The 17,033-nt window shown below is 47.7% G+C and overlaps 1 protein-coding gene across 4 annotated transcripts in view; it reads left to right on the top strand.

Moving 5' to 3' along the window:
- Nucleotides 1-103: 103 nt before the first annotated feature.
- The window catches only part of Cep104 (centrosomal protein 104), a 46,974-nt gene continuing 30,044 nt past the window's right edge, over nucleotides 104-17,033 (top strand). For 2 of the 4 annotated variants that reach the window (XM_052717534.1, XM_052717532.1), the window contains exons 1-9: nucleotides 104-507; nucleotides 8,017-8,168; nucleotides 10,483-10,656; nucleotides 10,941-11,079; nucleotides 12,552-12,614; nucleotides 12,857-12,939; nucleotides 14,314-14,482; nucleotides 14,792-14,950; nucleotides 16,036-16,263. In XM_052717534.1, the coding sequence (XP_052573494.1) occupies nucleotides 8,056-8,168; nucleotides 10,483-10,656; nucleotides 10,941-11,079; nucleotides 12,552-12,614; nucleotides 12,857-12,939; nucleotides 14,314-14,482; nucleotides 14,792-14,950; nucleotides 16,036-16,263 (1,128 nt within the window). In that variant the 5' untranslated portion in view covers nucleotides 104-507; nucleotides 8,017-8,055. The remainder of the gene's footprint in view (nucleotides 508-8,016; nucleotides 8,169-10,482; nucleotides 10,657-10,940; nucleotides 11,080-12,551; nucleotides 12,615-12,856; nucleotides 12,940-14,313; nucleotides 14,483-14,791; nucleotides 14,951-16,035; nucleotides 16,264-17,033) is intronic. The other 2 variants (XM_052717533.1, XM_052717535.1) reach the window with 2 other exon arrangements.

Below are 17,033 nucleotides of genomic sequence, written 5' to 3'. Positions count from 1 at the left end.
GCAGGCACGACCCGAAACCTCCGGCTACAGGACCTTTCCCCAGCCGGAATCCGCTTGGCGTGGCTGCGCGCGCAGGCGCCTGCGGGCGGACGCGCAGGCGTATAACGCGGGCCGGCCTGGTTGCCATGGGAGCGTGGCTGCGGCCCGGGCGCTGGGCAGAGGCGGCCCGGGCTGCTCCTCCGCTGCCCTCGCCTCAGTGGCCCGGGGTGGGGGCGGCCGGACCGAGGCGAGGCTCCTCCGAAGGGAGCGGAGGCTGGCATCGCAGCGTCCCGCGGGCTCGTCTCCGCGACGCTCTGTGACCCCGCGCGGCCTCGGTCCTCAGCAGGCACCGAGGCGGAAGACACCTGGCCGTGGAGGGACGTGGCCGCTGCCCGCTTCAGGCCTCCGGGCAGCGCATCTCGGCCTTAGTGTCGGCAATCCGGGTCCAGCCCCGCCTTGTCCTCTTCTGGGTGCGTTACTGAACAGGACCAATTACCACAAGACTAAAGACAGTAGCTCTGGCCTCGGGTAGGCTACACTTTGATCTGTGTTGGTTTTTTTTTTTTTTTTTTTTTTTTTTTTTTTTTTTTTGGAGGTGGGGGTGTTAATTTGGTTTGGTTTGAGATGTTTTATAAGCTTTAAGATTCTCTAAAAATACTTTCAATCCCTAAGATTAATTGGTCTCAAATCAGTACTTAATATTGTAACATTTACGTTTCTTGAAAAGAAAACTGGAAACATTTTCATTTCCTTGTAACAAAGTATTTGAAAGTTGCTACATTGAGTTTGGGCTTAGGGCTGGAAACATGGCTTTAAAGGGTAGGCTCACAACCAAAAATATAAGAGTTTGGGCTTAGTTACAGTTTATAAGCAATGCTAGGGTAAATGTCACCTGACACTCCTGGCTAGGGCTGCCCTAGGGACAGCTGGGACAGCACCCAGGGCTGGTGACCAGCTAGTAACCCAGCATTGCACAGATCCAGAAGGCTCCGTGGTGGGTTTTGTGGAGCCACGAACATGCCAAGACTTCTGAAGACTGGGGGAAGGTGGGGGAGTAAGGGGTGGAAAGTCTCCCAGTGCACGGTCTGAAAATGAATGTTTTTGCAGCTGCCCATCTTGAGGTCCTGGTGTTTCTGGCCACACTGCCCCACAGCCCTCCTTGCCAGGGTCTTCAGTACCAGTTATTTGTTTTGCTTTTATTGGGGACACACTTGTATCTGCCTTTAACATTCTGTTTGTAAGTCTTGGTGCATCCCAGAAGGTGCTAGTTAAGACCAGAGACTCAGACCCAGTTGAATACAACTGTTGTCAAAGTAGAAAGGCCTGCTCTTTTTTTTTTTTTTTTTTTTTTGAGACTGTCATTTGTAGCCCTGTAACTCCTACATAGACCACGCTGACCTCAAACTCACAGAGATCCTCCTTCCAAGCACTGGGATTAAAAGTGTGTTCTACAACACCTGGCATAGGCCAGGCCCTTGAAGATGGTCAAAGAATTGGAGAAGTCAGAGCCAGGGGTATACCTTTAAGTGTTCAATAACTTTGGATGCTCTCTAAAATTCATGACATAGTGAGGCATAGTGGCACCTACCTGCCTTTAGTCCTAGTACTCGAGGTGCCAAGCAGGAGGAGCTCTGGGTGAGGCCAGTCAGGGCTGAATAGTGAGACTGTCTCAAAAGTAACAGCAAATTCAAGACAAGAAGTGAGAATGGGGGAAACAAGGTGTCAGGACAGAATCAGCATTTTAATTTCTAGATGGGGGGGGGGCCACAGAGGGTTTTGGAATTAAGACCTGGATAAAGGTAACTGAAGTCGGGTGTAAAGAATGTTTGTCTGGCAGGAATGTGGGTAGAGCAAGGCAGTTGTAACCATCTGGAATAGAGATAGGGAATAGAGATAGGGAAGAGGCTGAATGACTAAGACTTTCCATGCTGCTGGTGGGTACTAAAGGGAAGTATAGTGGCTAAGGGGAGCATTAGCTCCAGGCTCAGGACCCGAGTGACCTGACGTAGGAGAAGCATGTTAAGATACCCTGCTATGCTTATATACTACTCTTGATTATTTTCTAGATCAGTTTTCCTCCCCTCTACTGTGACAGCCATAGGGAACTCAGTGTAGCATCTTTAACAGGGACTTGTGACTTGCCATTCTAGCTTTAATACATTAAAAAAAAAAAAAAAAAAAAACCACCAGCAAACACCAGACTGGCATTGATCCTTGAAATGGTCCTTTTCACATCCGATGAAAGTAAGAAAGCTCTATATTGTACATCAGGTATGTTCATATGAGCCAGGCTTCCTGAGGGATACTTGATAGTACTGCCTACAGAATATTTCAATGATTTATCTTATTCCAAGAAACTTCCAATGGACTTCTTTTTCCTATGTTAGAAGGAGTTTTTTTGGTTTGGTTTGGTTTTTCTTGTGATGATGATTTACTTCACCACCAGTTGTCTTGCTTAGCAGGTATTTGATTGGTTTGAAAACTGAGGAGTAGCCATGAGGCCATGAGCATTTTGAGTTCTCAGTACAGTCACATCTGAGGACCTGTGTGTTGCTCTCTGATAGTGCTGCTACCCAAGGTTAGCTCTACTTGGGCAGGGCCTCCTCTGATGGTGGCCTTAGCAGCCCTGGACTCTAGTGATAGGAGTCTGGGGGAAGAAAGCTCCTTTGCTGTGACTTCAATATAATCCTGAGACTGAGTGTCACCTTTTCCCTCTGGGCAACATATGTGTGTGTTCCCATCCATGAACCTCCACTGTGCAAGGATGTGGAATTCATGGGCTGTCCGAGTCTAGGAAAGTGCAGCAGGCCCAACCAGGGCCAGAGGGGAATGCAGAGTCACCAATGCAACGCTGAGTCTGTGTGCTGTTTTCCAGCGTGGAGAGCATGGGTGCCAAGCAGCAAAGCAGACATCGCAGCATGCATCCTCCAAATGACAGTGGTGAGCTAGGACACAGATCAGTTCACCGGAAAATCACATTGAAAGGATCATTCAGCCAGTTTTTCCTCTCCAAGCTCCCCCAGTCTTGGCTATGTCACCCCTCAGCTTGGCCTCCAGCAGACTTTCTGTTAAAATAAGCAGTAGCATTCTTCCTTCACTAGGACTGGGAGGGCTGTCCCTGCTGCCTGACCCCATGCCTCCACCCAGGGCTGAATCCAAAATTTTTATCTTGTAGCCAGACCCTATCCTGGCCCAGCTTAATTGTCTAGGTTTGGGGGGCAGGGGTTGGAAGACTGACAAGTACTTGTGCCCATCTGGAGGGTGAAGGGAAGTGACCCAGCAAGGTGCCCGATTAGGCATCTCTGGGTGGTTCTCTACTTCTCAGGATCTGGGAGCCAGCAGATGATCCCAGTCCATCTTGTTCTCAGATAACCCTTCAAATGTCCTGAGTCAGGCTCCCGACACAATGTGCTCAGATAACCCTTCAAATGTCCTGAGTCAGGCTCCCGACACAATGTGCTCACTTGTGCGCCAGTGTGTCTGCACATCCTACTTTCCTTGGGCTGCTCGTTCACACAAGGCAGTTATTGCTGTACTAATGACTAGGCTGCCCCTCACTAATGACTAGTCGTTGGTCTCCTCGATAATGCAAAAAGACACTTTGTACCCTACCAAAGCTTTGGTTTTACCATGAGAGTATCATAAGCAGGATGGCTTAGGAACTTCAGAGCCAGAGGGCTGGCATTGGAATGGCAGCAGGGACAAGCATCTCTGCGATCTGAGTCCTTCTGCCTTTTCTAGCTCCTGATGGTTTCCAACACTGACCTTAGCCTTAACTGAGTGGCTCTTGTCTCTGTCGGTCTGTGGCATCCACTCCATGTGTGTCTGAGCCTCCACTTTTTGTGTGTGTTTATTGGGGGGTTGTTTGTTTTATGTGGGGTGGGGAGGTTCTGGAGATGAAACTCACACCTGGCCTTCTGTATACTAGGCAAGTACTCACCCCCAGATTATTTTCCTTTTCCTAAAAGTACACCAGCCTGTAGCTGGAGTTTTCTCTTGTCCTGCCTGGCCTGTGGTCAAGACAAATCTCTCTCACCCACCAGTCCTGCAACCACTTAGACCCAAATAAACACACACAGGCTAATATTATTTAAAACTGCTCAGCCATTAACTCAGGCCTACCACTGACTAGCTCTTACACTTAAACTCAGCCTGTAGCTGGAGTTTTCCACAGTCCTGCCTGGCCCACAGTCAGGACAAATCTCTGTCACCCGCCAGTCCCACAGCCGCTCAGGCCCAACCAAGTAAACACAGAGACTTATATTGTTTAAAATGTTTGGCCTAATGGCTCAGGCTTCTAGCTATCTAGTTCTTGCATCTTAAATTAATCCATTTCTATAAATCTATACCTTGCCACGTGGCTTGTGGCTTACCGGCATCTTCACATGATGCTTGTCATGGCGGCGGCTGGCAGTGTCTCCCTCTGCCTTCCTGTTCTCTCAATTCTCCTCTCTGTTAGTCCCGCCTATACTTCCTGCCTGGCCACTGGCCAATCAGTGTTTTATTTATTGACCAATCAGAGCAATTTGACATACAGACCATCCCACAGCACTCAGCCCATTTCTGTTATTCTATATGTTGTCACATGTTCCGTAGCTTTACCTGTGTGCCTGTTACATGCTGCTCCCTGGACAGCGGACTGACATCTCCTGACTCAGCCTTCTACTTCCTAGCATTCTCCTCTCTGCTTATCCCGCCTATACTATACTTTCTGCCTGGCTACTGACCAATCAGCGTTTTATTTATCAATCAATCAGAGCAGCACATTCACAGAATACAGAAAGACATCTCCAGCACTTCCCCTTTTCTTTTTTTCAAAAAGGAAGGTTTTAACTTTAACAGTAAAATTACATATAACAAAACAATTATCAAGCAAGAATTACAGTTACAATATCTAGTCTATTTATAGTATCTAGTCTATTTGTATTTGGCAAAATTAAAGAAGTTATCCTATCTATGTTATATTTGTGAGTCTAAGGTTTTATATCTAACTTATCTTTTATCATAACTAAGGAAATTGTAACTATCTAGTCTTCAACTACATTAAAGACCCCAGAAGGATGTAATAATACCTAAATAAACAGGAAGAGCATTGTAAGCAACTACCAAAATTTAGAATGACAGACAGCTGCCTGCCTGGACCATCATCCAAAGTTCCTCTGCAATGCTGGGGCATCCATCTTCAGCCTACAGGCCTAGAGTCTCTCAGTCACTTCTTCCTGTGCCTGTAGAACATCTGGCAATCTCTTCTGCAAAGCAGGAACCTGAAGGACCATCTCGCCTTACAAAGTTCAGTGGTCACCCTCTTATGGGTCCTGCATGTCTACTTTATACAACATACTGTCAAACAGTCAACACAAGGGCACTTTTTTGCCCAGTGGCTAACTTTTGCCACAAAGAAAGCAAACTCAATAATGAGTTTCTTAATAATGAGTTTCTTCAATGCCCATCATCTTCCTTAACGTATTTGGTGCTGCCAAGAACAGACGTGTCTCATTATCCAGGAAAGTCTAAGTTTTTAAAACATTTTAAATGCCATATTCTGTAGGTCTTTGAAGTGTTTGAAGATTATCTACCTAACTGAAATGTATCTAGGTATACCTACAAAACTTAACTAATATGACTATAAGTTTGATTATCATGGATGACTAACTATTAATCTGTGTTTCTTAATTAACCATTACAATTTAAATGAGTTACATAAACATAATACCTTAAATGAGAGTAGAAATATATATACAGTATAACAAAATTAAATTTGTATCAATATACTAAAATCTATACCAATGTAAAACATTTCTAAACAAGTTGTTGCTCTTTAAAAGTAGGTTCATTAATCTACCCTTTCATCCTATCATATCTACACTATCCTCTTTTCTTTTTTAGAAAGAGATGGCATTTATAATCAACCTGTTTTAAATAAAAATACTGGTTTTTCTCTGTCCCACACCAGAGAGCTCTTCTGATATGGGACAGAAGAATATCTCAACCTTTTCTTTTAGCAATATGCTTGGGTTTAGAGAAGGAGTGAGCCAATTCCATCTCCAAAGCCAGCTTGTTATATTTGGGAATTTGGGCATAGCTTCCCATAGTAATTCCTGCTGCATGAGGGTGCTGTATTCTTATGGGGACATAAAGAAAATTTTAGGATTATGGGGTAGTCCATGAAGCTGTATTGTCTGAGCCAGTTGCCTTGAAACCGTGGATGTTGGATCATCTGGGCCATGATGTCATCAGAGACCTTTCCAGGGGTCCTGGCTGGTCAAACCTGATGTATCTTAATCTGGAACAAATCCAGTAGCCTCTTGCTTTCTGTGGAAACAAAAACAGAGCCTCCTTTGAAAGGCAACATATCCTTACATCCAAATTTTGAAGTCAAGGTACCTTTAAAGTATACATATTGGTTTAACTGAGCAGCCTTTACAATCAAATGTCTTTCTGCAGTTAAAAAGTCCCAAAGACAACACAATCCAGATTCTCTGTGTGATGTCCATCTTTATGTGACTTTTTTTATATTACTTTTACTTTCTCTTTAAAGACTTTATTTTTAAAACTATTTCTTTATATAACTCCATATATTACTTTTTTTTCTCTTCCATGCCTATATACATTTTTACACACATTGTAAACTGTTTAGAGGTTTATCCCATCTGAATCTGTCATACTGTGAATCTATTGGTTTTTGTTTGTTTGTTTGTTTGTTTTGGTTTTTTGAGACAGGGTTTCTCTGTGTAGCTTTGTGCCTTTCCTGGGACTCACTCTGTAGCCCAGGCTGGACTCAAACTCACAGAGATCCTCCTGGCTGTGCCTCCCAAGTGCTGGGATTAAAGGTGTGCGCCACCACCGCCTGGTGTGAATCTATTGATTTAAACTGCAGCATTCTAAGACTGAAATGGCAGCTGTGGCTGCTGGCTCCACCCACTTCAGCTTTCCAACATGGGGATGGTACGTTTACCGCCAGCTCTGGGTCTGGTAGCCATGTGTACCATCAACTCTCAGAAGCAGTGGGTCTATGCTTCTATCAAAGTAGCATGTAGCCCAGAAACCTCTCTTTTTTTCTTTTCTTTTTGTCCTTTGTACTAGCAAAGGCTAAATCCACCATGCAGTGTAATGTGCGGCTTGCAGCCACCTCCTTCCCACCATGCTGTAGGTCAAGCCTGCAGGCCATGAACCCACCAGAGAGTAGCTCAAGCCCACAGACTGCCACTATCTTGAGAGAGACAACTAGGAAGCTGTTTTTAGCTCTGTTTTAGAATCTCCTTTCTCAGATTTTAGGTGGAAACTCTTGCCCCACATTTGGCGCCATTTGTAGCTGGAGTTTTCTCCTGTCCTGCCTGGCCAAGACAAATCTCTCTCACCCACCAGTCCTGCAACCACTTAGATACAAATAAACACACACAAGCTAATATTATTTAAAACTGCTCAGCCATTAACTCAGGCCTACCACTGACTAGCTCTTACACTTAAACTCAGCCCATTTCTGTTATTCTATATGTTGTCACATGTTCTGTGGCTTTACCTGTGTGCCTGTTACATGCTGCTCCCTGGACAGCGGGCTGGCATCTCCTGATTCAGCCTTCCACTTCCCAGCATTCTCCTCTCTGCTTATCCCGCCTATACTATACTTCCTGCCTGGCTATTGGCCAATCAGAGTTTTATTTATCAATCAATCAGAGCAACACATGCACAGAATACAGAAAGACATCCCCAGCACCAGCCACCATGGATTTCTCCCAATAAGGTGTCATTTTAATTTGATCACATCCGCAGAAACCCCAGTAAGGTCATATTCACATGCAGCAAAGGCAGGGTCTGATCATTAGTAAGGATGTAATTCAGCCCGCAGCACAGGTCAGACTCTTAGGAAAATCAAGACAGCTTAAATGATACATGAAGTAGAATTAGAACATCCATTTAAAAAATGTTTTTTAAGACAAACTAGCCTTTTCAGAGTGGTGGGCAATTCTGAGTACTTTGTGGCTCATCTTGTATGACGTGAACTAACATTAGATCTAACCTAGTTGAATTCTTTCACAGAACTCTTCCCTGATCTTCTGAACAGCCCATGTGTGCAGAATGCCCCACAAGATTGGATTTGTAGTGGTCAGCTCTTCTGGACATGAAGATGGCTTCAGTGCCCGCGAACTAATGATCCATGCACCGACTGTCAGTGGCTGGAGGTCACCAAAGTATGGCTGGACTGAGGGGCAGGGCTGAAAGCACACCTCTGAATCTGAATACATTTAGGGTTTACCTCATGAAATGCATGTCTAGTCAGGTATATGGTATATTTCAGTGAAAACTAAATTAAATCACTAAAATTAAAGTGCATTTTCCTCTTGGGGTTTCTGAGGGGACCCGGTAAATCCCCTCCCCTCTATGCCTGAGCTCTGAGGGACTGGAGAAGTCAAGCAGATGAAGCAGAACAGCACTTGATGGAGCTGTAGGTGTTGAGGTTCCTGGTGCACTCCCTCCCAGGCATGCCATCCCTACACCTACCAATCCAGGTGCAACTGGGAAGACCAGGCCCGTGCTCCAAGTCACACCCACTTTCCTCCCAAGCTCCCCATGTCAGTGGTCTCCTGCCTCCCTCCAGCTGCAAAGGGTAAAGCTTTCACTCTCTGCCTTCTGCATTCCCCTCTGCAGAGATCTTCATCATTTGCTATGTCTGCCCTGCAATTTCATGAAGCTTAAAGGTTCTTAAGTAGACACACAGGGCTTGCTTCATAACAGTAATTATGCAAGTCACACTAACATGGCACTTTTGTCATTGGCATGGTATTTCTTTAAGGTCATAACTATATCCATTTTAGTAACATGCTTCCGGAGGCTACCAAAGGAGAGGGTATGTGTACTCCTGGTCACCCCCACTGAGTCACACTAGTTTGGGCCCAGGAGTCTCCTGATACCTGAGGTCAGATATGTTGCAGGAGTTAAGGGAAAGTATCCTCAAAAGAAGTGTCACCAAGATAGACAAGGTGTCCTGTCAACAATGGCTCAGGAAGCATGTTCAGGGTGCTGGTAGGGCTGGGTACAGAGTACTGCTTATGGGATGGGGGACGTTTCTGCCATGTCTTTCTCAGAGCCTTGGGATCCAGGCTTGAAATCTCCAGAGCTGACTGCTCCAGCCTGCACACCAGTCTCTGTTTCCAGATGATTTTTTTTTTTACATTTGTGTATGTCCATGCATGTGTGTGGAGATCAGAGGTCAACTTGTAGGATTCAGTTCTTTGTTTGTTTGTTTGTTTGTTTTTTCGAGACAGGGTTTCTCCGTGTAGCTTTGGTGCCTGTCCTGGAACTCACTCTGTAAACCAGGCTGGCCTCGAACTCACAGAGATCTGCCTGCTTCTGCCTCCCAAGTGCTAGGAATTAAGGCATGCACTGCCACCACCTGGCCAACTCAGTTCTTTCTTAACACTGTATGAATCCCAAGGATCAAACTCAGGTTGGCAGCAGGCACCTACACCCACTGAGCTGTTTTTATTCAAAGCAGATTACGTTTATTCAAAAGCAATCTGTCACTGTCAGTGTGTGTTATAAGGATGGGAGGCTTGGGGTGTAGTTCAATGGGAGAGCACTTACCCTGAGTTGAAATAGTCAGAGAACTGGGAGGTGAGCCCAGGGCTGATGTGTGAGTGGTACCCAGGCTAACTGCTCCTGGTTGGGGAAACGGCTCCACTCTTGAAGAGCCCCAAAGGAGCCCCACCCAAAGAAGGGCCTGGCCAGCAATGACAGCACACAAGCACACACACACACACACACACACACACACACACACACACACGCACGCACGCACGCACGCACGCGCGCACGCACGCGCGCACGCACGCGCGCACGCACACAGAGTGATGTTGATGCTTGTGAAGGGAGAGGGTCTTTCCTGACTGCCCCATCCTTCAGAGCTCCCTTTGTTCCTCGTGCCCATAGTGCCTACCAGCTAATGTGTGTCAGTACTGTCTTATCCACATACTGTCCTGCTGAGTCATGATTGCCTTGCTGTGTGGGCTCCTTGCTGACGGAAGGAAGGAGTGCTCTAGCCAAGTCTTGCTTGGTGCTCATGCAGTGTGTAGGTCCTGAGCAAAGTTAGATGCTTCCGCTCAGCCTGCCCCTGGAGCCCTGAGCACACCTGGAAGTCACCTCCTGGATGGTGACAGCCTGGCATCATAAGCAGGTGCTTCACTTATGTCCTCAGGGTCCTGTGGGAAGCCTTTGGCTCTGCCTGGCCTGCTGGTACAGCCCCATAAGAATGGTTGATTTGTCTCCTGATAAACTTGAAGTCCACTTCAGCCTTTAGTTTTAACAGCCTGAGGTTAGGTTTGCAGGTGGCCAGCAGAGTCGATCAGCCTTAGGTCCAGGCTTTAGAAGAGAGGAAGCAGCAGTCTTCCAGTCAGGTCACACTACCCCACATCCAATGTGCTGTGCCTCACACTCCCCTGCCTGAAAGCAGGCAGACAGGAAAACTGCAGACATTGCCCAGAAACCCAGAACTGTGTTTGCTTTCAGATTCTGCCAGTTTCCACAAGAGATTGTTCTCCAGATGGTGGAGAGGTGTCGGATAAGGAAGCTGCAGCTGCTCGCTCACCAGTACATGATCTCCAGTAAGGTCGAGTTCTACATCAGTGAAAGCTTGCCTGAATACCTGGTGCCATACCAAGCAGAGCGATTCCGCAGACTGGGGTGAGAATGAAACACAGTGTGTAGTGGTGACACTGAGCACGACGGCTCCGTGGATTGTGCCTCTTTGGCCCGTGATGATCTTCCCAGCACACGTCTGGGACTTCATATGCTTAACAGGCAGGGTTACCATATCTGTGGGTGCAGCAGCAGCTGCTTCTCAGGTAGAAGGCTTTTCTCAAGAGCATTCATTGGAGCCTGACCCTGGAAGGTCCCAGGCCCTGTGGGTTCAGTGGGAGTGGGAAGGCTTTGTCAGCACTGTGCTTCAGCCGTGGCTTTCCTTCCAGCTATGTCTCTCTCTGCGATAATGGAAAGACAGGCTGCAAAGCCCGAGAGCTCAAGTCTGTGTACGTGGATGCCGTGGGGCAGTTTCTTAAACTGATTTTTCACCAAAACCATGCCAACAAGTACAACATATATAATCAGGTAAGATCTGTGCGTGTGCTTGAGGCTCTGCCCTGACACCACAGCACACCCGCATGAGAGGACTGCTCAGGTGGCCTTGTACATGCCGAGGCAGGTGCTCTCACGAGGGCAGTTGTTTGAGTGGCTGTTGCTCTCTGAAGCCAGGTTCTCCCATATGTCAACTCTGGCATGAAGTCATGGGGCACACAGAGCCTCTGACTGGACCAGACTCAGATAAAGAGTGTGAAAAGGGTTCCTGGAGGTTTTTACTCCTGTTGTGTGTAGTAGCTCGACACCGTTATGGTAAAATCACTTGCGCTGTTCCTGCCTTGTGTTTTCTTTCCTGAAAGCCTGTGTGACTGGCAGCCTGTTGCTTTGGCAGCATGATGCCGATGAACCCTCTGAACCGCCCAAGGCCAGTGCCCGTGTAAGCTGCTTACCAGCAGCTGGGCCAGCTGTTTCAGCTGCACTGCTGACTTTTCCTTGTTCCTTTCTTTCTTTCTTTCTCTCTTTCTTTCTTTAATTAAATTTATTTATTTATTTATTTTACATTCCAACCACAGTTTCCCCTCCCTCCTCTCCTCCTATTCCCTTCCCCCACCTCCCTTCTGCTACTCCCCAATCCACTCCTCCTCTGTTTCTGTTCCAAAAGGAGCAGGCCTCCCATGGGTATCCACAAAGTATGGCACATCAGGTTGCAGTAGGACTACACTCCTCCCCTTGTATTAAAGCTGAACAAGGCAACCCAGTATGAGGGAAAAGTTCCCAAAAGCCAGCCAAAGCATTAGGGACAGCCCCTGTGTAGCCAGTGGTAGGGTGCTTGGTAGGGTAGTAGGACACATGCTCAAAGCCTGAGTTCAATCCCAGTACCTCTTCCCACCCTGAAAAAAGAAATCGTGTGTCCAGAACAATCTTGTTTGCACACACATTTATAACCCTTGCTGCCTCTCCAAGAAGAGTAGGAGAAAGCCAACAGGTCACATTGTTGTACCAGGCAAATGAGTTGTGAGGTGCTCAGCTGCTACATCATGACATCCATTATAGTGGGGCCTCAGGAAACAGGAAGGACCATTTCTAACATTTTTCTCCCTTCCACCCTATCTGCATGTGTCTACCAGTAGGAACTGGTTAGGAACTTGGGCTGCAGTGATGGTTGGGAAGGAGAGCAACTTCTCCACCTATGGTGAGAGGTGAAAATCAGCACATGGGTAAACTGAGCTGTGTTAATTTAGTGTTTCTTTTCCTTTTCTGGGGTAATGTGGATAGAGACCTCTTATTGGGAAACTCTGCTAAAACCCTAGGTTAGTGATTATTATTTTAGAACCCTGTAAACCTTAGCAACTTGGTTGAGCATTAGAAGAGTAGTCCTCTTAATGTATTGATCACTTACTGTCAGTGCACTAGGGGATGCCCCCTCCTGCCTGATAACACCACAGGCAAGAGTTGGTTAAAGGGCTTAAAGCATCTCAAACACTGATTTGACTATTTCTTAGGTGGCTTTGGTTGCAATAAATATCATTGGAGACCCTGCAGATTTTGGTGATGAAAGCAATATTGTAAGTATAGAAATTTAGTTCCTAAAAAATAAAAGGAATTTCTGTGGGAGGAGGAATCTTTAATTCTCATCACAAAATATGTCAATTCAGAAGGGCTCAAAACTTTCCTCAGGAGTTTTAGCTGCCCATCCAGAAGACTAGGGCCACTGAGTCTTGTTAGCATCTCTCTTAAACAGCTGTAAAGTTAAGATTTGTTTTGTCCTTTGTTTGCTGAGAGTCTAAGAAGATGTTTTTTCCCAAAGACCTCTAGAGAGAAGCTGATTGACCATTACCTTGGCCACAGTCCCCACAGTGAGGACCCAGCCCTAGAAGGAACTTTTGCTGGGTAAGACCCTTCCCCCATTCCTTCACAAGACACTTCATAACTCCTCAGTCATTCCAAAGGATTCGGGGTCTCAGTGAGGCTTAGGTCAGGTGAGAGCAGATAAGCCACTGGTTGGGTTACTTTGTGTCCATGCAGAGATTAAGGTGACTGCATATCTTGCACACCTGCACTGCTGCCGTTCAGAAACGCTTCAGTTCTGTATGTACAGGTGTTAGCAAAGGTTCCTGAGAACAGTGATGCAGTTGTCCACCAGGCCACAGCTCTCAGGCTCTGCTTCAGAGTTCTGAGTCTGCGGGAGAGCCGAGTGTACCCTCACCTCTGTCACCACTGGTCAGCTCCTTCCTGGTGGCCACACTTTGATTTCCCCAAAGCCTGAGTCTGCAAAGCAGCCACAGCACACAGTGCATGCTCCAGAGGAGCTTCCACCTTTAGTGCTGGGGCAGGCTGTGCCTGGCCTGTCTGGCCCCCAGGATTTGGTGAAGCGTGAGTGTCAGTGCTGAAATTCACTGTGAGAACCTGACCTGGCCCTGGGGTGCTGCATAAGAGTGGCTATGCTCCTGCCCTAGAAATTCTGGCTATGGTGCCATGGGACCTTTTTTTTTTTTTTTGGTGAGGTTTTTAAAAATAAAATCTATATTTCTGGGACATCATGGCAAAGTGATGTAGAGTTGCAAGCATAATGTTGAGAGTTAATATGCGGTGTGTAGGGACAGCATGTACATTATGTCAACCCTTACATTACTGGATAGAAGGGATGTTCAGAGCGGCTGCAGCTGTCCATCACTGTCACTGGGGCTGGCGGACAAAGGGCCTGATTAAAGGGGGCATGGGGTGACAGAAAGAAGCCTGAGGATTTTTAAATGGTATATGCCCAAGTCCCATTTGAGCTTATTATGATTCAAGTTTTCCAACTAATTCTTTGTTTGACAAATAATATTTAATTAAACTTCACCTAGATGTAAAATACCCAAGTCACAGCTTGTGTTTGACTTACTTCATGCAGCCAGTGCCGCTTATGTGAGACCCTGAAACTGGTCCTCTGAATCTGTGCAGTGTGGTCCTGGCACATGCTATTGCTGCACTTTGTAACCCAGAAGGAAGTTAATCACTGCCGTGCTGTACATTTTAAGAATAGTGGCAAAAATCACATGGTCATGGATGCCGAGTTTATCTGAGGCTCAGCCTGACACGTAGCTCAGTGAAGCACCAGGAGCAGGAGCCCAGAAAGCTCCTGACTGCAGCCTGACCAGCCTCTCTGAGTCTGTACTCCTTCACATAGGAGGCCCTGTGAGCTGTGCTGGGACCTTCCTTAGCTGTGTGTTCAACATGGGCTCTTGACTCCCCTGACCTGAGGGGCTCGTCTTCTCTCCTTAGGAGACCTGACTATATCTCTCCACTTGATGACTTGGCATTTGACATGTACCAAGACCCCGAAGTCGCACAGATCATCCGCAGGCTGGATGAAAAGAAACGGGACGCTGTCAAGAAGGAGCGCTACGACCACGCCAAGAAACTGAAGCAAGCCATCGCTGACCTGCAGAAGGTACAGCTTCCGAGAACATGCCCTCCGCTGCTGCCTGGGCTGGGTCTCCTCTGCACCACCCCCACAGGGTTCCTAAAGGCTGAGCAACAGACAGGGAGTCAGTCCCAGGCAGGTAGAGTTGGGGATGGACAAGCAGCACCTTGAATGTGAAAATGTGGAGATGGAACTGGAGGCTTACTGCTCCTTTGGCTGTTGGGCTGTCTTGGCCTGTGAAGCTCCTTTAGCACCCTGCGTTGAGACAGCATGCAGCACAAATCCCTCCCACCCACAACTGTCCTGTGAGAGCGGATGTCTGTGTGTGTGCCGCAGGTTGGTGAGCGCCTGGGACGCTACGAGGTGGAGAAGCGCTGCGCAGTGGAGAAAGAAGACTATGACCTGGCCAAGGAAAAGAAACAGCAAATGGCACGCTACCGTGCCCAGGTGTACGAACAGCTGGAGCTGCATGGCCTCCTGCAGGGCGAGCCAGAGGTCAGAATGGGCCACAGGGTAGGGGCAAGTGGGAGAGAGTGAAGGCTAATCAGAGTTGTGCTTGGGCTTTGTGATGTGTGGACTAAAGCAGGAACTCCATGCCATGTGCAGTCAGCAAGTTTCTGCTGGGATGGGGTCTTCTAGAGTTCACATAGAAGATGAGGAAGAGCCCAGGGTCAGGACGATCCAGGCACTGTCACTTACCAGGGACCCCTCCAGCCTGACCTCTACATTGTATGGGCTGTGATACCTGCACCATACGCCCACAGATAAAACCCTGGATTAGTCTGAATGAGCGAAGACAGACCTCTAGCAAGACGCCCGTCCCTAGTCTTACAGTCCATGTAGGGAGGATGACTCCATGGCAGGTGAAGGAAGGGGACACGGTGCCACATGCAGACTGCCAGTTTTTACCAGTCCTACTCTAGGCTGCCAGTCTCAGGCTGGTACTGATGGTGTGTACCTCTGCCTTCCTGGCAAGTAGAAACATAGACCAGTGAGAATCGCAGTGTGGTATCCAGGGCAGACCTGCCAGTCAGCTCTGCCAGTTTGTATTGTGAAGAGTCCCTTGACCAGCTCTGTAATGCATGGCCAGTTCTAAACCGAGGGTCCTGCCCCAGTGCCTGCCTGCTAGTGTGCTTCTAGCACAGATACATTTGTGAAACATGCCCCAGCATGCATGCTCATGCTGCCAGGTGTTTGGCGCTGCTTGTAGGCTGCGCTGTAACCGTGGCAGAGACAGCTGAGGAGATACTATGGTCCTGGGACTTAAGAGTGGACCGTTGTGTGCTCATGAGCATGCCAGGGTTCCTCGCTCAGCATGGCTTCCTTCAGATGGCCTGCCGTGGTCATGGCCCCTTATCCTTCAGATGGCCTGCCATGGTCATGGCCCCCTGTCCTTCAGATGGCCTGCCGTGGTCATGGCCCCCGTCCTTCAGATGGCCTGCTGTGGTCGTGGCCCCCATCCTTCAGATGGCCTGCCATGGTCTTGGCCCCTTGTCCTTCAGATGGCCTGCCATGGTCGTGGCCCCTTGTCCTTCAGATGGCCTGCCGTGGTCATGACCTCTTGTCCCTCTTTCCTCCAGATACAGCGGCCTTTCGCTTTGCCCCTCCAGCCCCTTGCCTCGCCCAGCAGTCCCCAGCACTGGAAGGCAGTGTCCTCACTCCCGCGCACAGAAGAGCTGGTAACGGAAGACACATTTGCAGGCCCTATCCTCCAGGAAAAGCCCTTGGCATATACCTTGGCATCTTCTCCTCGGCATTCAGCAGTGGACCAGTCTCCGCCTGCCGCAGGCCCTGCACCTAGGAGCCATGTAAGTTACTCCACTCCAGCATGACTGTTACCAGCAGCATCACTGAGGACCTGGGCTGTACTGGGTACTAATCCCAAAGCACAGGTATGTATCTGTCCCCAGGGCCAACCCTCCTCCTCAAATCTAAGAGGGACCTGGGACTCTGACTAGAGCAGAGCATGAGTAAGCATAGTCCCTTGGCTACATCCCTTGAGAGGCACATCTGTAACCCACCCTGCTGGGCCCTCTGGGTCTGCCATGTCATCTGTGGGCTCCCAAAGTCTATCTTTTGAACCCATGATTCTTCTGTAAGAAAGTATATATATATATATATATATATATATATATATATATATATATATATATATATATATACTTCAAGCATTGCTTCAAAGAATAAGAAAGCATGTGTAAAATTGCCCATACCTGGATCTCTCAAGAAGCTGAGGCAGGATTGCTGCTGGTTCAGCTTGGACTACATAGCAAGTACCAGGACATCCAAGCCAATAGAGTGAGAGCCTGTCTCAAAATAAATGGTAAACTCCCCTATACATACTTTCCAGATAGAGCCTCAGTCATGTGTCCATTGTCACCATTCCTGTTAGAACACAGGAAACCTGAATCAAGCTTGGCTTTTTATTGACTGTTCCAGCTAGAAACACAATGGGTCCTGCAGGTTTCAGGATTGGTGTGACTCAGGAGCTCAACATTGTCAGCAGAAACCGGATTTCTTCCTGTCACTTGACTCCCCAGCTCCTTGTCTCCCTAGGCTGCCTACTGTCACGCCAAGA

This window comes from Peromyscus californicus, unplaced genomic scaffold, assembly GCF_007827085.1.
Source record: "Peromyscus californicus insignis strain IS unplaced genomic scaffold, ASM782708v3 Scaffold_5__1_contigs__length_169319896, whole genome shotgun sequence".
NCBI classification, from domain to species: Eukaryota; Metazoa; Chordata; class Mammalia; order Rodentia; family Cricetidae; genus Peromyscus; species Peromyscus californicus.
The sequence above is the reverse complement of the archived record's forward strand: the minus strand, read 5'-3'. Positions and strand labels throughout refer to the sequence as shown.